Source organism: Cyprinus carpio, chromosome A4 (genome assembly GCF_018340385.1).
Source record: "Cyprinus carpio isolate SPL01 chromosome A4, ASM1834038v1, whole genome shotgun sequence".
Taxonomy (NCBI): Eukaryota; Metazoa; Chordata; class Actinopteri; order Cypriniformes; family Cyprinidae; genus Cyprinus; species Cyprinus carpio.
The window spans coordinates 3,697,828-3,722,886 of record NC_056575.1 but is presented as its reverse complement, the minus strand read 5'-3'; the positions used below and the strand labels follow the sequence as shown (position 1 = coordinate 3,722,886).

At 33.9% G+C, this 25,059-nt stretch overlaps 1 protein-coding gene and 1 pseudogene across 3 annotated transcripts in view; both read left to right on the top strand.

Annotated features, from left to right (window-relative positions):
* The window catches only part of LOC109076013, a 38,608-nt pseudogene extending 25,565 nt beyond the window's left edge, over positions 1 to 13,043 (top strand).
* A 3,575-nt stretch (positions 13,044 to 16,618) lies between these two features.
* The window catches only part of LOC109071879 (striatin-interacting protein 1 homolog), a 29,427-nt gene continuing 20,986 nt past the window's right edge, over positions 16,619 to 25,059 (top strand). Inside the window, exons 1-2 of one of the 3 annotated variants that reach the window (XM_042747326.1) lie at positions 16,619 to 16,746; positions 24,443 to 24,512. In XM_042747326.1, coding sequence (XP_042603260.1) covers positions 16,720 to 16,746; positions 24,443 to 24,512 — 97 coding nt within the window. In that variant the 5' untranslated portion in view covers positions 16,619 to 16,719. Of the gene's footprint in view, positions 16,837 to 24,442; positions 24,513 to 25,059 lie in introns of all 3 variants that reach the window. The other 2 variants (XM_042747313.1, XM_042747320.1) reach the window with 2 other exon arrangements.

The window sequence follows — 25,059 nt, the reverse complement described above, 5'->3', positions numbered from 1 at the left end:
CACATATAATGCATTAATTAGATATTATATATAGTGGATATCAACGTTAATCCTTCAAAATTAGTTTTTGTGATTGATTTATTTATTTATTTATTTTTGCTTAACATATCTCATTCTTTATTTTCTAGGTTATACCAGCTGTCAAAGGCTGGCAAGTTGTGTGTGCCCGCGATGAATGTTAACGATTCAGTGACCAAGCAGAAGTTTGATAACCTGTACTGCTGCCGTGAGTCCATCCTGGATGGGTATGTCTTTTATAAAGGCACTTAAAATAGTTTTCCCAATCAATATGTTTAACACACTGTATGTAAAGTCTTTTCGGTTCGGCAGGAATTGTGTTAATTTCGACCTGTGGTTTTACTGAGCGTGTTTGTGTTTTGTGTTCAACTAAAGAGGACCACAGATGTGATGTGGAGGGAAGCAGGTGGTGGTGTGTGGATATGGAGAGGTGAGATCATTAGGTGGCAAAAGTTGCCAGCTTATAACGGTTTCCTGTGAGAACCTCTAGGGAGCTGTATTTAGATCTTCAGGATGTTCTTGGACTTTATGTAAAAGAACACTTGTTCAAATCTGTTTATTTGAAGGACTGGTATCTGACATATCCAGTCTTGCAAAAACTAAAAAAGGAATTTTAAATTTAGAAAATGCACAGTAAAGAGTTAAAATAGGAAAAATATTTCATATCTATCTAATTGACTAAACCCCAACCATTTTAGAATGATTTTGTTCAATTTTAGAATATTCTATTTCATCTGTCAATCACTTTTGCTGACCACACCTCCACTGCACTGCTGCATTACTGCATTAGGAAACAGATACCAGGTATGGCCACTAGAGGACAGAAAACCTAAGGAAATGCCTCTACTTGGATTTATTTTCCTTTTTTAATGATAAAGTTGAATAGGAATGTTTTTCCAGGAACAGCAAAGGATTTTGACTTTGCCCTGTTTGTGTCAGTCACATTGTGTGCTACATACAGTATATATTTTCACAGGTACACTTAACCTTTTTGTTCTGAGTTATATCTGTGAAACCTGTTGTGTGTAATAAGGTGGGAAAAGGCTGCAGTGCTGCTCTCAAAGCGATGGGCTCCATCGTCTACGTCACTGAGATCGACCCCATCTGTGCCCTACAGGCCTGGTGAGTCACAGCCGCTTTCACTGATTCAGTATTTCCTCAATAGCAGCAATGCACTTTAGATGCCATTTTTCCATTAAAGTCATTCTAATGTGATAATACATTGTGAACCAGCATTTGAGTGGTGAATGATTCTCCAAATGTTCTCATTCAGAATTCAGTCTCATGCAATTTATTTTTCATTTTTACTCATCAGAAAGACTAATTTATATTTGTCATCACGCAGCATGGATGGCTTCAGGCTGGTAAAACTCAACGAAGTCATCAGACAAGTCGACATTGTCATCACCTGCACAGGTATTTTTGAATCTGATTTTGATTGTAGAAAATTTAGAAGGTTTATTATTCTGATTGATTCTTGATTTAAGGGGGGAAAAAAATGGCAATTTACCCAAAAAAGACACATTTTCTCTACTTTTTGCATCTTTTTTGAAGCTTGAAAGCTGCTGTGCCCATTCTATGTAATTGCTTGGAAACAACTGACATACTTTTCTCCTATTGTGTTCCATTAAATTATGACAGAATTTTTATTTTTAGGTGATTTACTACCCCTTGCTATTTAAATATTATAACTTCATTTGAATGTCATTCAAATGTCTATCATTCTTTTTGTTGTTGTTGATATATATATATATATATATATATATATATATATATAGATATATATATATATATATATATATATATATATATATATATAGTATATTTTAAATAATTACTATTTTAAAAATATATGATGTAATTTTTTTTTTAATATTATTATTGTTTTTGTTATGGTTTTTTTTGTATTATATTTTAAGTAATCATTTATTTTTAAAAGTTTTTATAGTAGTAATAATAATAATTATAAAAGTAATAATTTTGAAAAATGTAACGTTGTTTTTAAATGAGGTAATGAAGGCTTTTAGTCAAACAACAATAATTATTATTTTTATTCTTAGTATTATTATATTATATATTTTAAGTAATAATTATTTTTAAAATAATCATTATTTGTGCATTTTTAACATGTTTTTAAATGAGGTTTTATTATTTATAAGAATATCCCAACATGTTCAAAAGATCAAAGGCATCGTGAGGAGAGCGTGACTGGATTTTCCAGGTGATTATTGTCATTTGGAAGGACTTGAGTTTGGTAAATGCATTAAATATGTTATATATTTGGCTTTTTGTTGCATAAGTGAAAACGTTAGATTTAGAATGCAACTGGACAATAATGTGGGGAGTGAAATTTTGCTTTTTCAAAAAAAAGGGAAATGTCTCCATCTAGGGGCAAGTACGGGAACTGGCAAATGTTGATTGTATTATGATATTTTAGATGTACTCTACCAGTCAAATGTTTGGGATAATTAAACAATTATCTTCAATTATCTTACTTATTACTTATTATTTAATTAAATAATGACCATTTAATGTGTGTGTGTGTGTGTGTGTGTTGTGTGTGTGTATTATGTATGATGCATGCATGGGTGTGTGTGTGTATTATATATATATATATATATATATATATATATATATACACAAAATATAATGCATTAATTAGATATTATATATAGGGATATCAACGTTAATCCTTCAAAATTAGTTTTTGTGATTTATTTATTTATTTTTTTTTTGCTTAACATATCTCATTCTTTATTTTCTAGGTTATACCAGCTGTCAAAGGCTGGAAAGTTGGTCCCCGCGATGAATGTTAACGATTCAGGGGACAAGCAGAAGTTTGATAACCTGTACTGCTGCCGTGAGTCCATCCTGGATGGGTATGTCTTTTAAAAAGGGCACTTAAAATATTTTTTCCCAATCAATATGTTTAACACACTGTATGTAAAAGTCTTTTCGGTCTACACGGCAGGACATTGTGTTAATTCGACCCTGTGGTTTACTTCGCGGAGGCGTGTTTGCTGTTCCATGCCGAGTGATACAAGCGACCATGACCACAGCGGACCACAGAGTGCTGTTGAGGGAAGCAGGTGGCTGGTCCCTGGTGGTAGGCGATGTGAGATGCATTAGGGTGGCAAAAGGGACAGCTTATAAACGGTTCTATGAGAACCTCTAGGGAGCTGTATTTAGATCTTCCAGGATGGTCTGGACATTTCGTAAAAAGAACACTTGTAAATCTGCTTATTTGAATGACGGTATCTGACTATCCAGTCTCTCGCAAAAACAAACTAAAACAGGAATCTTAAAATTAAGAAAAATGACCGTAAAGAGTTAATAATAGGAAAAATATTTCATACCTATCTAATTGACTAAAACCCCAACCATTTTAGAATGATTTTGTTCAATTTTAGAATATTCTATTTCATCTGTCAATCAATTGTGGACCACAACCTCCGCTGCGCTGCTCGCATTATGCACTAGGAAACAGATAATATGATGTGGCCACTAGAGGACAGAAAAAACCTAAAGGAAATGCCTCTAACTGGGGATTTCTTTTCAGTTTTTAAATGATAAAGTTGAATAGGAATGTGTTTCCAGGAACAGACAAAGATTGTGACTTTGCCTGTTTGTGTCAGTCACATTGTGTGCTACATACAGTATATACTTTTCACAGGTACAAAAAAAAAAACCTTTTTTTATACCTTTTTGTCGAGTTATATGTGGGAAACCTGTTGTGTTTAATAAGGGTGGAAAAGGAGGCAGTGCTGCCTGTCAAAGAGACTGGCTCCATAGTCTCTGTTCACTGAGATCGACACCCCATCTGTGCCAGACAGGGCCTGGTGCGTCACAGCCGCTTTAACTGCATTTCAGGATATCATCTCCTAGCACAAATTGAACTTTAGACTGCCATTATGTTACATTTAATGTCCTTATCTCATGTGATAATACATGTTGAAAAAGCATTTTGAGTGGTGATGAATGATTTCTTCCAAATGTTCTCATTCAGGATATTTCAGTCTCATGCTAATTTATTTTTCATTTTATACTCATCAGAACGACTTAATTTAGATTTGTCATCCACGGCAGCACGGATGGGCTTCAGGATGGTAAAAAACTCACCGAAGTCATCAGACAAGTCGACATTGTTATCACCTGACACAGGTATTTTTGACAATCTGAATTTTATTGTAGAAGGGAAATTTTGGTAAGGTTTATTATTTTGATTGATTCGTGATTTACGGGAAGAAAAAAATGGCAATTTACCAAAAAAAAAAGGACAAAATTTTCTCTACTTGTTGCATCTTTTTTGAAGCTTGAAAGCTGCTGGGCACATTTTCTATGTCATTGCTTGGAAACAAACTGGACATACTTAAAAGTGTTCTGATATTGTGTTCCATTAAAATATGGACCGAATGTTTATTTTTAGTGTGAATACTATCCATTGCATGATTTAAAGATTATAAACTTCATTTGAATGCCAATTCAAATGTCTAGTCATTCTTTTTGTTGTTGGTATATAAGATTATATCAATCTAATAAATATATATATATTAATATATACTATATATATTATATATATTATATATACCTATAAATATATATATGATGTAATTTTTTTTTAAAAAAGGCTGTTAGTCAGGTCTTTTAGTATTATTATTCTTATTTATTGTCTTTGTTATAATATTTTATGTAGTTGATATTTTAAGTAAATAATTTATTTTAAAAGTTATGAGTAGTAATTATAATAATAATAAGAATTCTAACAAGTAATAATTAAACAACACATGCTTAACATGGTTTTTAATGAGGTACTGAAGGCTTTTAGCAAAAACAAACACTAAGTAGTTATTTTAGTCCTTAGTAGTATGATATTATATATTTTAAGTAAAACTATTTTATAAAATACTCATTGATTTGTGCCTTTTTAACATGTTTTAAATGAGGTTGTGAAGGCAATTTGCGCTATTAGGTAGTGTTTAACGGACACTGCGCTGCTGCAGAAGGATACACTGTTAGATAAAATGAAAGAAACAGTTTAGTGGCTGTATTAACTGCATTCTACTCCCCACTGCACTGCACAAACAACAATTGATTTGTAGTATAGATTTGCTTTGTCCTAAAGTTTAATGGCATCTGACGAGACCCGTCGTATACCCTTACAAAAGTAATTATGCCGGAGCGCAGCAGTCAGTCTGACTTTAAATGAAATGGAGTTTGACAAAAAGTCGATTCTAGACCCGTTTCTAAACCGTTTCCGGTTAGTTATAGTATGAACCAAGGACAATTAAAAAGAATCAAAACCTGAATGTCCAGGTTCAGTCTCGAAGGCAGCTGTGTTGATCATGTGGACGAAATTGCTTTCAGTAGGTAATTGCATTTTGACTTCTTTGGATTTCATTTAGTGGTTCTGTGTGGAAGGGCAGATGGATGAACGAGGGACTTACAGAATTATGTGGCTTCTTTGAGTCATTTTAGATCAGTTGTCTTCCCCGGAAGCCCTTTCATTCAACCTATAACCAAGAAGATTTTCAGGGTTTATCATTTCGCATTCATACTCCACCGTGGTTGTACTGTGGTTTCCGTAGGCAATAAAAACCGTGGTAGTAAGAGAGTACATGGACCGCATGAAGACGGGCATGATCCGTCTGCAACAGGGGCCACTCCAAGAGCACTGCGATTGATGTGGTGAGGACAACGCCTCTAACCCACGGTTGATTCACACGTATGGTACGGTCTGTCAACGAGTGGTCGGAAACGTTGACAATTCTTCCCAACTTTTCAGGCCAGTCTGCGACCCCCGAACTGACCTGGGAGCGGGTGAGGTCACAGGTGGATCATGTGATATGGCCAGATGGAAAGAGCATAGTGCGGCTGGCAGAGGTAGAAGGGATTGAAAAATTGGCTTTTATTTTGATTATCTGTTATTTATATATATATGAATATCATTAATAGAATATTAAGCTATTTATATATCTATATATATATCATATATTAGATTATATCTAAATATATTTTATTATTATTTTTCATGATCAAAAGGACTGATTTTGATACATATCCAGTTTGCTCCAAAGGGTTACATTCACGTTGTCAGTGGACTGTGGTTTAAGCTGAAAACTTGCATCAAGATGCACTTGCATTGTGCGTGAATTGCGAACAAAGGAGGGAATGTAAAATACATCTTTTAAATGATCTCTCTCATGCCACACAGTTACCGTGCAGTGTATATTATATTAATGGATAAACTGTACTAGTTTTTATTAATATTTTAATATTTTTTTTTTATATGAATATATGTTTTCATTGTAATTGTAATTAAAAAGCTATGGGAATTTTGTATTCCCCTAGTGTATGTGTCGTGTAGTATTTGGAATTTTTGATATGTGTCCCTTTATAATTTGTTTTTGTTTATAAGTTCTATCGTTATTTAGTTCATATTAATTTTATTTTGGATTTAGTCAATTTTGTACGTCAAGTTAAACTAAAAATAAAAAATAAATGAAGCTTGGCAACGAGTGAAATAAAAGCGTTTCTACTTTTTTATATTTTAGCTTACCATTTATTTACTTTAGGTATGCAGGTTTTTATGGTTTAAGGTATAATTTATTATCTGTATTAGCTTTGATGTATTTATCACATTTTTACACTTGGATATTCAACACTATCTCATATAAATGCATTGATGCGTGTAAATAGATTGTTCTCTTTACTACTATACATGTGTGCTAACAAGGGACTGTACTTTGTCCCTGTAGCAAGGCAAGCTTATATTTGATAAAACTAGGAAGGAAATGCGACAGGTTAAGTATGAAGGAGAAAAAAGAGTTACGATTAAAAGTACTTTAAAACACAGTATGATAAATTTTAAAAGTCTTACAAATCCATTTACTTTAATATTTCCAGTCGCCTCCTAAACCTAGCTGCTCCACTGTCCTACCCTTTTTGCTATCCTCATTGCACTACCCGGTGGCGAGAGTCAAGAGTGAAAAATGAACCAAATGACTTTATTAAATGGATAATGTGGTTTTGTGTGCATGAAAAATCCAATCAGTCCAATCAGAGATTGGTTCTCAGTCCCTTTTGCTGTGTTAAGTAGAACCTCAGGCACTTAAAATGTGTGGCTGTGTGTGTGTGTGTGGGGTGTTTATTCAGAATTCCGTCTGTACAGCAACTCTTTTTCATTTTTCACTCATCAGAAAGACTAATTTATATTTGTCATTCACGCAGCATGGATGGCACTTCAGGCTGTGTAAAACGCAACGAAGTCATCAGACAAGTCGACATTGTCATCACCTGCACAGGTATTTTTGAATCTGATTTTGATTGTAGAAAATTTAGAAGGTTTATTATTCTGATTGATTCTTTGATTTTAAGGGGGGGGGAAAATGGCAAATTTACCAAAAAAAAGACAAATTTTTTCTCTACTTTTTGCATCTTTTTTTGAAGCTTGAAAGCTGCTGTGCCCATTCTATGTAATTGCTTGGAAACAACTGACATACTTTAAAGTTTCTTCTATTGTGTTCCATTAAATTATGACAGAATTTTGAATTTTTAGGTTTTACTACCCCCTTGCTGTTTAAATATTATAACTTCATTTGAATGTCAGTTTAAAAAAATTGTTTTTATTCTATCATTCTTTTGTTGTTGTTGATTATGATATAGTAATATTATATAATATATATATATATACTATATTTATGATAAAATATATGATGTAATTTTTTTTTTAAATAAAGGCATTTTTAGTCAGGTTTTTATTATTATTATTATTATTATTGTTGTTGTTATAATATTTTATGTATTATATTTTAAGTAATCATTTATTTTTAAAAGTTTTTATAGTAGTAATAATAATAATTCTAAAAGTAATAATTAAAAAAAAGTAACATTGTTTTTAAATGAGGTAATGAAGGCTTTTAGTCAAACAACAATAATTATTATTTTTATTCTTAGTATTATTATATTATATATTTTAAGTAATAATTATTTTTAAAATAATCATTATTTGTGCATTTTTAACATGTTTTTAAATGAGGTTGTGAAGGCAATTTGAGCTATCAGGTAGTGTTTAACAGACACTGCACTGCTGCAGAATGATACACTGTTATATAACTGAGCACAGTTTATTGCCTCTATAACTGCATTCTACTTCTCACTGCACTGAACAAATACAGTGATTGTAGTATAGATTGCTCTTCCTAAAGTTAATTGCATCTGAGACTCGTATACACTTCAAGTAATTATGCCTGAGTCAGTCTTGAATTTCAATGAAATGTAGTTTGACAAAAGTTCTGATTATAGACCCGTTTCTAACTGTTCCTGTTAGATATAGTATGAACAGGACAATTAAAGAATCAAACCTGAATCACAGTTCAGTCTGCAGGCAGCTGTGTTGCTCATGTGGATGAAATTGCTTTCAGTAGTAATTGCATTTTGACTTCTTTGGATTCATTTAGTGGTTCTGTGGGGAAGGGCAGATGGAGAACGAGGGACTTCAGATTTATGTGGCTCTTTGAGTCATTTTAGATCAGTTTCTTTCCCGAAGCTCCTTTCATCCACTAAACCAAGAAGCTTTCAGGGTTTCTCTTTCGCATTCATCTCACTCTTGTTGTATGTGGTTTCCGTAGGCAATAAAAACGTGGTAGTAAGAGAGTACATGGACCGCATGAAGAACGGCTGTATCGTCTGCAACATGGGCCACTCCAACACTGAGATTGATGTGGTGAGGATACTGCTCTAACCCACGGTGTATTCACACGTATGTACTGTCTGTAAACGAGTGTCTGAAAGTTGACCGTCTTCCAACTTCTCAGGCCAGTCTGCGAACCCCCGAACTGACCTGGGAGCGGGTGAGGTCACAGGTGGATCATGTGATCTGGCCAGATGGAAAGAGAATAGTGCTGCTGGCAGAGGTTAGACAGATTGAAAATTTTTGATTTATTTTTTTTTTATATTTATTATTTTTTTATATATATATATATATATATATATATATATATTTATTTATTTTTTATGATCAAAATGACTGATTTTGATACATATCCAGTTTTCTCCAAAATGTTTACATTCACTTTCAGTCGACTGTGTTTAAGTGAAAACTTGCATCAAGATGCACTTGCATTGTGCTGAATTGCAAAAAACTGGAGGGAATGTAAAATACATCTTTATAATGTCTTAATGCAATCACAGTTACCTTGCAGTGTTATTTTATATAATGGATAAACTGTAATAGTTTTTATTAATATTTTTAATATTTTTTTTTTTATATATATATTTTTCATTTTAATTTTAGTTAAAGCTATGGTAATTTTGTATTACCATAGTGTATTTGTAGTGTAGTATTTGTATTTTTTGATAATGTCATTTATATTTGTTTTTGTTTTATAGTTCTATAGTTATTAGTTCATATTAATTTTTATTTTGGATTTAGTCATTTTTGTACTTCAAGTTAAACTAAAATAAAAAAATAAATGAAGCCTTGGCAACTAGCTGAAATAAAAGCTTTTTTATACTTTTTTATATTTTAGTTAACATTTATTTTACTTTAGGCAATGCAGTTTTTATGGTTTAAAGGTTAATTTATTTATTTATTTATTTATTTATTTTTTACATTGGATTAAATATCTATATAAATGCATTTATGCGTGTAAATAGATTTGTTTTATATATAATGTGGCTAAATGGGATGTATTTTCCTGTAGGCAAGGCAAGTTTATTTAACTAGTCGGACATTGCACAGGTATTATGAAGGATAAAAAAGAAGTTACGATTAAAATGTGACTGAAAACACAGTATGATAGAATTTTAATGTCTTATCAAATCCATATACTTTATATATTTCCAGGGTCGCCTCCTAAACCTGAGCTGCTCCACTGTTCCTACCTTTGTGCTATCCATCACTGCGACTACCCAGGTGAGACGAGAGTCAAAGAGTGAAAAATGAACACAAATGACTTTATTAAATGGATAATGTGCTTTTGTGTGCATGAAATATCCAATCAGTCCAATCAGAGAATTGGTTTCTCAGTCTGTGTGCTGTGTTAGAGTATGAACCTCAGGCACTTAAAGTGTGTGGCTGTGTGTGTGTGTGTGTGTGTGTGTGTGTGTGTGTGTGTGTGTGTGTGTATGTGTGTCAGCCTTGCTGTTGTCATGGTGACTGATTTCTTGCTCCTTTTTTCCCCAGGCGCTGGCTCTGATAGAGCTGTACAATGCTCCTGAAGGCCGCTACAAACAGGACGTCTACCTGCTGCCTAAAAAAATGGGTATGATGCATTGATATAAATACATGCACGTGCATAAAAAATGGCATGTCTAAATGAATGGTTATGCATGACCTGAAACGAACTATTTGAGAGATCTGTGGTGCTTATTTTCCACTAAGACAGGCGTCACATGCAATAAACCCAGGATTTAAGTGAAATCCTCAAATGTTGTCTTAATATTATGGCCGTCTAGGGGTGTAATCGTAGTAATTGGTTTAGTCTGCGCCATGCACAGATGTTTTCAGCCTGTTGAAAGATTCAGTGTTTTCTGCGGCACGCATTGTAGAGTTTAGCCATGTGGGATCCTGCGCAGACCCTGAGGAGCAGGAGACAGCTGAAAATAGGTCACGCTGTCACAAACGGCTGCCACTTCTCCCTCCACGATCTCTCATCCTTTCCACTGCTCTTCAGCTTTTCCTTCCAAACCTTCAGCTCACGCTCACAGACAAAAATAAAAAAATAAATGAGATATTGAATCCCAAATGGCCTCTTTAAGACAGTTAAATACGGTCACATTTACATTTTTGAGTTGTGACACAATAGGACTCCATACAATTGGGAATTTTGTGTGAGAGGGAAAAAGTTCTGCAAAAAAACCTGCTTGGTATAAAAGTGAGTTGTGCTTTATACTTCACTCTGCTATTGATGAGACAATGGACCTCTTTTTGCCCGCAAAATGAAATTGGCCAATCGCTTTTCTGATTGGAGATGAGTTTCCTTGATTATCTGAATCTTTGAATCAGAAGTAAAATATTAATATTTAAATAGCCTTTTGTTTGCAAAGTGTGATTTTTGAAATATTCATAGTTTGTGAGCTAGTTATGTTGCATTTGAGTAAATGTTGACTCCTCTAGGACTCTTACTTTTCAGTTTTTGATGAAGAGATTATACCAGATTATATAATATTTATAACTATGTGTGTGTGTGTGTGTGTGTGTGTGTATATGGAGTAATTATGCTGAAAATTCAGCTTTCATCATAGGAATAAATTGTTTTAAAATATATTCAAATAGAAATAGTTATTTCTATTAATAATAATATTCCACAATATTACTTTCTATATATATATATATATATATATATATATATATATATATATATATATATATATATATATATATATATATATATATATATATATATATAATTTATTTCTCGGCATGATTATACCACCGTGGTTCAACACTCCAGCAGGTGCTAAAAACTGGCACCAAAATATGGTGCCAAATTATAAATATTAAATCAAAATGTGACTTTTCTTGATGCACAATGTTTAAAATGTGCTTTAAAAATGCTAATCTGCTTTTTCTGCAGATGAGTACGTGGCCAGCCTTCATCTCCCTACTTTTGATGCACATTTGACTGAACTATCTGATGAACAGGCCAAATATCTCGGCCTGAACAAGAATGGACCCTTTAAGCCAAACTACTACAGGTCAGCGGCTGCATGATAAGCCTTTGATTTAAAAACTCCTGTCTTTTATTATTAACATTTAGGTTTCACTTTCAGGTACTAGACCCATTCACAGATGGGAAACGAAGACTAAAGAAATTACCAAGACTCCATAATTCATACAGACTAAGGTGTGACTGTGTCACAGCCTGCATTTGGAGGGGAGGGAGAAGCCCTGATCTGATTGGTTGGGGGTGAAGGGCGTGGCTAATTATCTCTACGGCAGTGTTTATTTATTTTACGCTAGAATAACTTAGCTAACTTTTTATGAGCTGCTACTGCCAGTGGTGCAACCTAGCGACGTTTTCATGGAAATTTCACCATTTCATCTTTTCTTAGCTTCATGTGTTAGTTCTATGTAATCCATTTAGAGATCTTTTATTGTTTAATTTTAAGTTCCGTTAAAGACAAGAAAAACAATGTTCAATCATACCTGATGATTTAGTCATGGACATGCCACGTTGTCCTGTTCTCTAGTTTTCTACATGTGATTTTTTTTTCTTTTTTTTCTGTATAATATGGAGGGTGGGACAGATTTACGGTCGGGTGCAGGGGTTCAAATCTTCTTTTCATTGATCACACCTCAAATTGTTGTTTATTTTTTAAAACTTGTATTAATTTTTACAGTAAATTTTAACACTTTGCGCTCTGGGTTCTAAATAAAAGTTGTTGAACTTTTACTGGATTGTGAAAATCGGGGGAGGGGCTTTTCCCCTCTGATCACTCAGACTGGAATCTTATTGGCTGAGGAGTTAGCATTTCAAATTTCCCTTTCAAACGCAACACGCTCCTTCCACACTGTTTCCAAGAATGCCAGTATTGATATTTGAGATTGAAACACTCAAACTGTGTGCAGTCTATTCAAGTTCCTGCTAAAACTCATCAGGCTGTGTAATCACAGGGGTGTGTATATTAAAATATTTATGATTTTTTTTTTTTTTACTTTTTCTTCTGCCATCATCTTTTGTTCCTATGAACTCATCCTCTGTCATTATAAAAATAAGCAATTAAATGTTATAAGATACTCTAATGTAATATGAAATTTAATGAAACCCTTGTTTTATATACTGTGAAGTAGAGTCTATATCAATGAGATACCAAATGTACAGTTAATCCGGTACCGAGTTTCTTTCCAGAGTTTCCTCTGCAGATTTAGTCTAGAACACAGTGGGAGAGAAATTTGTGTGAACTGAATCCAAGAACTGTGTACTCATTTCAGAGGATAGTTTTGCTGTTTGCAGGCCTGTAGAGCAAAAGCTGCCTTTGTGACTTGGAGATTCAAATATAATAAAATTGGGACCTTTATTTTACTACACTTCTGAATATCTTTTATGGCAGATATTAATCTTCTCTTTGCCATCTGTGTTTGTCATAAAGGGAATCAAAATGACCTTGTCCGTTTCCTGTTTAATGTGGTGTCACGTTCCTCACATGGATGTCTGTGTCGTGTAGGTGTCAGTTTGCCAGTGGAACACTTGCATCGCAAAGTACTTTTCTTTGATTGCTGTGATTGTCCAAGTATTTATTTTATTTATTTATTTATTTTTGTAATGCACAGTTGAATGTACAGCCGACACATGCACACTAAAAATACTCGTACTTGTCCAGTGTCTGCACTTTTTCTCTCAAAAAAATTAAGAGCGACAAAAATGTCTCGTCGTCTCTGTTTCTTTTTTTCAACTGTGAAACAGTGGCTCGGGCATTTCCAATTGAAGCCCATTTCAATCACGGAATAAAAATAAATAAATAATTCAATTGCGACATTTTGTCTCACATTTTGGACTTTGTTTTCTCAAAACTGTGAGATAAACAGAATTGCGAGGTATAAACTTGCAACTGACTTTTTTCTTGCAATTCAGAATTTGTATCTCACAATTCAGGTATTTTATTATTCTCGCAGTTGTGGCTTTATATCTTAAAGTTTGTACTCTTCTTCTTGAGTTTTATATCCTGTTTTTCTTTTTACAGAATTGCGATTGTAATTGTGACTTTATCTCACTATTCAGACTTCATGGAAAAGCGAGTTTATTTCTTGCAGTTACGTGTTGACATCTTGCAATTGAGACCTTTTTTTTCTCAGAATTGCGAATTTATCTCATTTCTGCAGTGAGTAAATGCAACTTTATCTCTCAATTCCGACTTCTCAGAATTGTGTGTGATAATCTCGCAATTATGAGTAAATGAGTATATTACATGCGCGGTTAGAAAAATCGGGCCGTGCTTTTGATGACATTCTCGTCACATAAACTAGCACATGTTTGAAAACCGAAGTATACTTTGGGCTTTATGGTTCCTGTTATATGACAAATTATTAGATTACAGTTCCAGGGACCCTTTTAAACTCTAGGCTGCTCAAATCAACTTTACAAAACTCTAAAGCCATATAACAGTGTTAAATTTTCTCTCAAACACTTGCTTTCCTTACAAACACAAGGTGGGTTAAATGATTGTTCCTCTTACATTGTTAGTATGTGCTACTCTTGTAGTTTGTGTCAAGAGAGCCTACGTTAGTATTGAAAATGTAAATGTATTGATACTCCATATCTCCTCAATAACCCTTCTGTCGCGTTTGCATTCACTATCTGCTTGACACACAATCTCTGTACTAAATCACATCAGCTGGTGTACGTCTTGTTCAAATGTGTTCAACCGGTTGTCTTAATTTTATTTAATTTTTATTTGCAAGGGTACGTTTTTTTTTTTGTGTTTTTTTGTGTGCTTTGTAGTGTGTTTTGTGGGAATAGTGTTGATTATCTGATGCTTTTTGGCTGTTGTGTGTGGTTAGAGTGCTGGGATTTTTCCAGATGCTTTTATAACCACATGGAGCGCATGGGATCAACACCAGCACCTCTTACGGAGAATGAGCGTTGACGTAAAGCTAAAACATCTGTATATTTATTGTTGTAAATCACTACAAATAAGAAAAGTCTTTGATGAGTTGTCCACAATGTTTAAATATTGCAAGTGATGGTAGATGAGCAATAATCTGTAATCTTGAAGAACAAAAATAAAAATCACAAATGTAAAACTTTTTTGCAGGTATTACCGGCTGCACTATAATTATTATTAATATTATTATTTTGCATCAAATCAGGTTATTACTTAAGTAGGCTATCATATGCATGTTTGTCTTGATTGTTTGTAGATGTGTGTGAGTGTGTTTTTTTTAATAGCCTACCAGAAAAAAAAAACTAAAATTTAAATAAAGAGCACAAATAATTCCCTATTTTACATTGGGATGTTTAGAAGTTACAAAAATGAAAAAAGCAGAATATTTTATGTTTGAATAGTTTTTATTTTTATATTTTCTCTTCATTTTAATTATGTTTTTTGTAATTTTGTGATTTGTCATTTTTATTAGTTATTGGGGTATATTTAAGTAATTTTTTTTATTGTATTTATTAATGTTTTCAGTTATTTTAAGTTATCGTGTTAAACAATAAAAATTAGAAATGAAATATTTTAAAAATATATTGTAAATATTTAAATATATTTAAATGTATATATATATATATATATATATATATATTTAAAATTAAAAAAATATATATTATTATTATACATTTTTATGATTTTGGTTTTAATTATCTAACCCTGGCTTGAATATTCATGAAGCACAGCCTTTGAAGGTTTGAGGAGGACGGTTGTTTGTTGACCGTGATTGAGTGCTCAGCTTCTGCTGGCCAGTCATTTCAGGTGTAATTTAGAGTCAAGGTCCTTTAGGAGATTTTAGATATCCGGGCATCCCAGTGAAATGTGTTGAATGAAACTGTTGTGATGCCTTTAGGAAAAAAAATCTAATTTGATCTTAGCTGAATATAAGGTATTTTAATGCTATTCTTGGTGTGCTTAGTCTCTGTATATTCCTGGACACTGGTGTCATCATTGGACAGTGTAAACAGTGGGTGTTTATTCTGGACACATGATGCTTTGAGAGGTATGTAAGAACAGCTGCTGTTGTCACACACCTTCAGGTTACTTGTACAAACACACAAATGTTGAGCGTCTGTTATCTTCACTCTGACCTGTTACGAATGACTGTCCTCAAGGTCAAACCTTCCCTGATGCTAAAGTGCGGATACTAATAATGTTTAATAATTTGTTAAAAGTGTAATATGATAAACATTGCAGTGGTTAAGACTATATAACCCTTTCTTTCAAAGTATGTCCCGTTTCTTTTGGGCATCTGTCACACTTTCAAATTAAAAGGTTCATTGAAGTGTCCTCACTCGACTTGACTCGTGAAGACACCACCATGACGAACGTGTCTCCATCTCAACAATCAATAATTCATTGTGTTCACAATATGGTCTGTCAAAAACGTCACAATGTGGCTCTTTCTAGCTGCAGATCTTTCTGTTCCTCAATGTGAATAAATGCACTTTGTTTGTCCGAATCATCACTCTGACAGCACTTTCTAAAGGCCATACATGATTGACTGGAGATTTTATTTTATTGTATTTGTCTTTTATATCTAATAATAATGATAATCTTAATAATAAAAAAAGAATAATAATAATTGTGTGTGTGTGTATGTATATATATATAAATTATATACATATACACACACATCATATACATATATATATGTATGTATGTATGTATGTAATGTTATTAAAACATTTTCATACTTAAGATTTAATTTTTGTTTAAAGTTGAAGAAATATAAATGGTAAACTGCAAAAAAAAAAATTTTTATAAAAACAACCCCTGGGACGCTGTTTACAGCAATTTCAATGAAAATGTATTACATTTATTAAAATTAGCATATTTTGAGTGAAATACAGGCAATTTATATGTAGTAGCACCTGCATATTCGTGGTCATGTGCGGTGTGGGCGTGGTTACGTCACACCACGCCCTCATCGGCGATCAGCAGCCAATCAGAGCGACGGGGACGGATATTATTCTGAACTTGGAGAGCAGCAGCGTCTGCTTCAGTGTGACAGTGTGTTTGCGTGCGGCGAGCAGATCCACAGCCTGACAGATGCAGCAGCAGACCGACGACATGGAGGTACCTTTACTTAATGATTCTAACAGTAACAGACAGAAGTCTCTGGCTCCAGAGAGAGATGGGTTCAGCCATCAGCAGAAGGATTCGGAGGTAATCCGAGCACACTGACAGTTTGCAGTGGTAGAGGGATGTGTGTGTGTAAGGTGTCTTGTTGCTGGGGGCTCTAAATGCCTCGAGTTGTTATTTTAGAAACATGCATGGCGCTAAAAATACCTTGTCTTTAGGAATTTGATCCAGTGTGACCGGCTGATGGTTTTATAGAGGATATAGACATGCGTTTCATGTCCATGCATTTGAAGGGTAAATATGATGAATACATTTGTTTCTGTCTTAAATTCCCAATTCTTACACAGTATATGGATATGCACATGCGCATATAAAATGCTGAGCATGTACTGTATGTATTTGGCTCATGTCATTTACAGTACATGTGTATTCCCCAAATTAACCCGTCAAATGTCAATGGACACAAATTCCTGTGCATTATAATATTTATTCAAATATATTCATTATAATATTTATATATATGATGTTATGGAATATATATGTTGTTATATGGGGAATTAATGGGGTCAATATTATACTATCTGCTGCAGATTTATTTATTTATTTTCATTTAAATTTATTTGAAAGAAGCCGTGGTCTGTCTATCTATCTAGAATTGATTTGATTTGTAATATACAATCTGCTGATGAATTTTTAATTTATATTCTTTGAAAGAAAGTCTGTCTGTCTGTCTATCTACAGTATCTATTTATCTATCTATGAATGAACTGAATTGGAGTGGTAAAGACTGCACACTATAATGTATTCATTGCTCTCACCAACATATGAACTTATTATTTATTTAGTCATTAAAAATAAAAACTAGCAAATGCATATTTGATTCTCTTCTTGGCACAGCACAGCCTAGATTCAGTCTTCAAGGATCAAGGACAGCGCATATTGTGCTGTGAATATCACTCTAAAAAATGCTGGGTTGTTTCAACTCAACTTTGAGTAAATTATGGACTAAATTTTTAAATTGCATTTTTAACCCAAAAGTTGGGTTAGTCCATTTTTTTTTAAGAGGAATTCAAGGGTGTATTACTCCTGCAGCAGATTTTTTTTATATAGTACAGTGATAGAGGCAGTTTTAATGTACACGAAATGCTTCAAAATGACGTGCATGCCTGGAGTTATCATATATGTGAGTGATCTGTCATTAAACCAGAATATGCAGGATGTGAAGCTCTGTGCTTGGTCTTATGGTATGAGCATGGTAATATTAGTGATGAATTATTGCATTTAGATGCATTAAATTAGTAATGAATATTAAATGGTGAATATTGACTGGATCTTTTGGCATTTGGTCCATTAGCTCGGTGCTGGCACAGGGCGCAATGTGCATGCCCTGTTTTAAACTTTACAGATTACTCCAGTTTATTTCATAGGATAGAAAGGTGTGCAACTCTTGTTCAGTTCATATTTTAACATGATTAAAAAAAAAATGGTGTATGGTTAATCAAGTAGACCTAAGTTGCTTCGTATTTATCTTGAAATATTACTAACAATGTAAAAGTTATTCTTACATTTGCTTTATAAAAATCAGTAAAGATTTCACAGCAAAAAGACACATGAACCATGACCTGAAGATGGACTTTTTACAATTATATTAAAAGGCCTTTTATTTGCTCAAATTTGACAAAATACATGTAGTAGATTGTGTACAACTGATTTTTTTTAGCACAGTTTTAAGCATGTTGATCATTTAGAGACCTTAGAAAAAGTGATACAGTAAGCTTTGTAGGGTAAAACACCATAAAATATTACTGATTCTAACCTAAAGTACATAACTTGCAAGTATCTCGTAATGATCAGGAATGGTGAGAAGTTAGACGTAAAAAAGCCTTCTGAAGAACTCATGGTTCATTAGACTCCACCACTGAGTCAGTTTCTTCAGTGTATGACGTGTGTGTGAGTAATAATCAGTGACATGATTCACGCCAGAAATGTGTATTCTGTTTACAGGACGTTGTTTAAGTTTATAAGTATCATAGTTTGCCTTTGTATCAGATGTTTTGGCCCCTGACCTTCACTGCTTTCTCTGAATGCATCAGTATCTGCATCGGTTTGGATCAGACGAGAGTGTTCTGCTTCTGGGAGATCAGAGGGAGTTACCTTTAGGGAAGGTGTCAGAAAGCTGTCAGAAGGAAAGCCCATCTCTCTCTCTCTCCCACACAACTCTCAGTTAGAGCTTCCCACCATGAGTATCAATGCCATCTGCTCCTGAGGACCAAAATAAAATGCTTCTGTCTGTGCCACACATGTCTGTGAGTTAGGAGGGAGAGAGCGACAGACAGAGAGAAGAGAGTAAATCATTAGTTTAGTGTGCAAATGCATACATAAAATCTGACACATGCATTATGCATAAAGAATGTGCATTATAATGATAATGTGCATTTATAATTTTCTCATATCCATTATACAATGTATTTTTTTTGTCCATAATGACTATACAGTGCCTGAATTACACATTATACATTTAAACTAGGGGTGCAACAATATATCGTGTCACAACATATCGCAATACAAAAATTCAATATGTATTGTGTATAGTTCTTCCAAAAATGAAAGTTTATATAGATTTAATTTAGGTTTTTATTTACATATAAACAATGATATCCAGAAAAGTCCGGTCATACATTTGAGCTTTTATGTTTATTAAATATGTTAATAAATTAAAAATACTTGCATTAAATAATATTACATATTTTATAATTTATAGAAAATAAAAAAAATATAAAATAAATTATTTAATAAAATATGATATTTAAAATGTTTTTAAATGTATGTAAGGGACAGAGAGCAATTATGCGTCTAACATAATTCTTTATTATTAGCTATTTTTATTCTGGTTATGAAATGTACTTTTTGTACATTTACTGTTTATCATGTTTTAGAAGTAATTAAAAATGACATTTTAACTCTATTTTGGCTTTGTTTAAAGTGTCGTGAGAGTTTATTGTGAGATCAGTATTTATCGTGACATGGGTGTGTTGTTAATTTAAACTTAAATTTAGTAATTCTAATCACAGATTTACAGATGAAAGCGACTGGTCTGATGGGGAGTTATTTTAAGTTTATTTGACTGCCCACTGCCTGTGAAGTCATTTTAGCTTTTAGCTTTCAAATGAAAGAGTATACGCTTCCCAAAGAGGTTAGAGATACAACAAAAGTATAAAATGGAGTAAAAAATCAAACCACCCAGACATTTCCTACCAAAGTTCATCATCATCCATGAGAAGGGGACTTGTTTGAGAAGGTAGAGAGAGGTCAACAATCACTTTATTTAAAAAGTAAAGTGTTGAGTTTATGATTTGAGTAAGAGATATGTCTGTAGAGGTGCGTTAATTGCAGGTGGATGCCGAAAGAGGTCATTACTCAAAAAGAAACCATGTGAAAGCAGATCTCAGGTTTGCCAAAAAGCATAGTGGGTGACCCATTTGTGATGGTTTTGAGGTCAGATGCCTCCATAATAGAGCTTTTGGGCAAAATTCCAAGAGATATGTGTGGGACAAGTCTAACACTGCCCACATCAAAAATAAAAATAACACCATGATGGTGCAAAATACAGGGAGATACTGCAAGAAAGCTGCCTGCTAAAAACAAAGCTTGACCGAAAGTCCAGCACAACAATGAGGCCAAATTAGTTGCAACAAGGTGAATGTCCTGCAGAAGCACTTAATCTTTAAATGAATAAGCACTTGAACAAGAGAACCTGGTCCTCAGGGGCAATGAAGAAATTCATCTTCAACACTATGCTTCTTATGTAATTTATTCTTCAACTGACAGCACAGAGTGTGTTCCCCAGATGTTAATTGGGCTGCAATTAAATCAAAACGCCTCAGAGGACCTGACACGTCTTCATTTCAGGCAGACTGGGAAGGAAAAGCCAGGAAATCCATGTTTGGCTCAAGGTTTTAGAGGCTGTTCAGGGATATCAGCATACATAGATCAGCACTGATGTTTTGAAACCATTAGCACTGCGTTTGGGTGTGAATGTTCACGTTTAGTAGCTCTTTGAGAGAGTCGGCTAAAAGACATGTGGCTATTCTTAAGCGTAAGTGCAGACTTGGCCAACAGTCAGCAGTCATTTATGCAGGAAATATCCTTTTAGATAGACACACACTGGAAACCCTGCAGTCTCGCTTCTTATTACCATGACACACCGTGGGTCAGTGAAAAAATCAGTGAAATCTTTACAGGAAAAAAAAAAATTGCCAGAACTTTGCAGTTAAAAAAACTCACTTAACCTACTGAAGTACAGAAATTTGTTTTGTACCTTTATAATATGCTGACAGCCCCTTAATGAACATTAATTTATCAACATAAGATGTGTTATAAAACTCTAATGTACATACTGTAACTGAGAACAAAAAACTAAGAAGAAACATATAATTATTAACATGAAAACCATCAAATCAAATGTTACACAGAGATGGTTAGTTTAGAGTTTTTCAATGTCCTGTTTTCACCGTATATATTACAGAAACTTACTGTTAAGCAATCAACATGTTTTCACAGTAGTATTTTTACTTTAATAATGTTTTTTTTTTTTTATTTTTTTTTTAAAGTGTACCTTTTGTGGGGGTCGATTTTGTGTTTTTGTTTTTAGTTTTTGAGTTTAATTGATAAGTTTTTTTGTTTTAATTTTGTAATTTTGTTAGTTTTTTAATTTTTTTACTCTTTGTAGTTTTTTGTAAAAAAAAAAAGTTTGTTTGCTGTATAAAGTAAGAAAATTTGTATTAGCCAGTTATCAGTTTTTCATAATAGCATTTAACAGTGTTACCATTAAAATGACTATTCTATTTTTTTACAGTGTACCACAAATCAGAGAATTCTAGCAATGTCAATAAACTATTTATGACAATATTTTACTGTAAAATTAAATGAAACGTTTCATTAGAGTTATTGCAGTTTTTCACTTTACAGTATATACAGTAGTAAAAAATAACATACTGTTAACCAATTTACAGGTTTTAACAGTAGCATTTTTACATTCTTTCACCATTAAAATAATTTTTTTACAGTGTACTACAGACCGTGCAGACAGCATTTTCAAAAATAATAACCTTTTAAATTTTATTTGTTCATTTTTTATTTTATTTATAGCCTACTGAAAATGTTAACAGAGTACAGTTACAAACTTTTGCCTACAAACACTTCATCTCCCAAGTTTGTAGGCAACATTGTCCCAAAAAGCATGTACAGGTGCGGACTAGGGGTCGACCGATTATCGGCGTGGCCGATTATCGGCGCCGATATTAAGCATTTTTATTGTTATCGGCATCGGCCATTTTCAAAACCGATTTGCCGATAAAACCATTTTATTTTGAAATGCGCGATCTGGCACTGATCCAGCCACCCTCAGTCAGAGCGCACCGCTCTGTGGCCTAGACTAAGCCCCGCCCATCGTCCGTCTGATTTGTTGGGAGTCACGAGCCTGGCCAATCAATACGGCTGGCGCGGCTGGAAAATGTTCCGCTCTCACCACCGAAAGCACAGGAGGAGCTGCTTCAGTGATCATCATCACACATCATAAGTTATCTCTCGAAGGTAAGAATGCAGTAAACGTTCCTGAAGTTGCAATAAATCACTACACTGAAGTTGCAAAACACCTAAATATAATCGATTTATGATGACAAGCCCCGTTCAGTTATTATACTGTGAATTCCCGGTCAATGTCCGTCATTGCAGTGATATGCTTTAACGGATCATCACATCAGTGCTGAGATAGTGAAACTAAAACCTACTTCTCTCACCATTCGGCCAACTTAACGTTGTATTGTGAATAGATTATCAACACGAATGAATTCACTCACTTCTGCTGCGGTTTTTTTTTTTGTGTTGTTCACATAGCTTCACTGAACAGCGTCCGTTCCGTTAGGGCTCTTAGTCAAAAAGATTGCGCATATTTCGAGAAATATTGCTTTATTCTAACATGATTGCAAAATAATTTATCATACAGATTCAGAATAACCATTATGAAAATTTTGAAGAGCTGAAAGGGCATCAAGCGCGAGCTCTGACCGCGACGCGAGCTCCCTATTCCTGATTTAGTTATCTCCGCGGCCGCGCTCTCTTCCTCATTTGACTAGGGGTGCGATTTGCCGGGGGGGATGGGGGGATTTCGCCCCTTCTGGTCTATGCATCCCTGCCTCTGCTGAATAACTTTTATCCCCGGTGGGGATAAAAACATCATGCTAACCCCTCTGACGTCCAATCTGAATCAAATGATTCGCATACGCGATCCGATTGGAGTGGTTCGAAACAGTGAATCAATTTGCGACGCAGTGGTTTAACTGATTCGGAGTTTCAAAAAGCTCCGTTGTGTTCTTTGCTCGCTTTCCCTCGATGTAATTTGTTGTTTGAATAACCGTGGACATTAAATCATTACAATTAATATAGGGCCTAACGTAGCTTACAATGTTTTTTATTAAACTGAGATCACACTAAATACAATTTCCGTCGTATCAAAAACATTTCATAAAAATTTTCAAAAGCATCCCCCCACTTTGTTTATTTCACAAATCGCACCCTGCTAATAACCCTATGCTAATAACGTAAATTGTCAATAATCTCACATTGCACGTTTCTGGATGACGCTGTCCTGTATACTTTCTAGTTTGAATTGCCGTGATAAACAGTCTAAAAATAAAATAAAAAACACTATTACAATATGGGGTTGTATGTGATTTTAATGGAATTCTGGGTTGCAAATAAAATGCTAAATATAACACACACACACACACACACACACACACACATACACACGTTGTATATATATATCTATATATATATATATATAGATATATATATATATATATATATAATATATAGATATATATAGAGATTACATTTATTTTCCATTATTTGTTCATTTGTTGCTGGTTTAAATTTGCTTTAAGTTTTACTTAGTTTACAGAATGCTGCTGATGGATGCTCCCAGCACTTTTTTATGTTTGTTGTTATTATTAATATTAATGTTGTTATTATGAACAGTTCTCAGAATTAAAGATGTGTTAAAATAATTTAAAGAGAGTCTTTGTCAGAGGCCTTTTTATTCTTAATTGTTGACATTAATTTTCATTTTTACACTACACACACAATCGGTTCAAAATATCGGTTATCGGTCTCCTTGATCTGTAATAATCGGTATCGGCATCGGCCCTGAAAAATGCATATCGGTCGATCCCTAGTGCAGACTTACAAAATCCACAGAAATACAGCATCAGGTCACCCTAGACATGCTATTTAGAGTGTACTATAATTGGAGATGCATTAATCCTAATTTCACATACTATTTTAGAATGTATATTATAGAGATTATGACGCAGTATGTGTGGTTTTAATAGTTACTTCTTTGTATTTAGATCGTTGTACCTTCTGAGCACATGTGAGGTACTGTGGTGATGGAAATAGTAGTTAATGCATGCTGACATATTGCCGTCCTTATTTTTATTCCCCATGCTATTGTCATTGAAGTTCTAGAGTAGTGTGCCTTGGCTGAATTTGCATAATTACGAGGAAAATCACATGCTGCAGAAATAGTGGAAGGACCTGAAATGTGGTTGGCAAGCGCTGCAGGATGTTAGGCATGTGACACTTTCTGTTGTGCAGTGCAGTTATTATTTGATGATCCTCTGATCTGCAGGGGTCCATGGAGTCCCCGAACCTGGAGTTTGAATATGGGGACACGGACAGCTTCACTGCAGAGCTCTCAGGTGGGTCACACACACACACACACACACACACACACACACACACACACACACACACACACACACACACACACACACACACACACACACACACACACTAACACTAACACTAACATATCTAGGGATGAACAAACACTGGGTGAACAAATCTTAGTGGAAGCAGCGCAAGAACTTTTACATCTGGCAGGTTTGGAACATAGCTTAAATATAAAAATAAATATAAATTCATAGAAAATTAGATGTTCATTATGCATATTTACTGATGTAATTTTAATGTTGCAACATTAACGGTCGACCTGTGTGTGGTTCATGTGTTTCATGATATGTTTGAGGTATGAGCAATGTGCCAGTTAATGTTTAATTTACATTTACATTTTGCAGACGTTTTTATCCAAAGCGACTTACAATTGGGGAATACATAAAGCGATTCTTCTTAAAGAGGAAAAAATAGACACAGGAAATTTTAGGCATTGTTCAAATTAGTAAAACCTAGAAAGAGAAGAAATAAATAAAGATAATTTTTTACTATGAAAAGCCAATGTTATGTGCT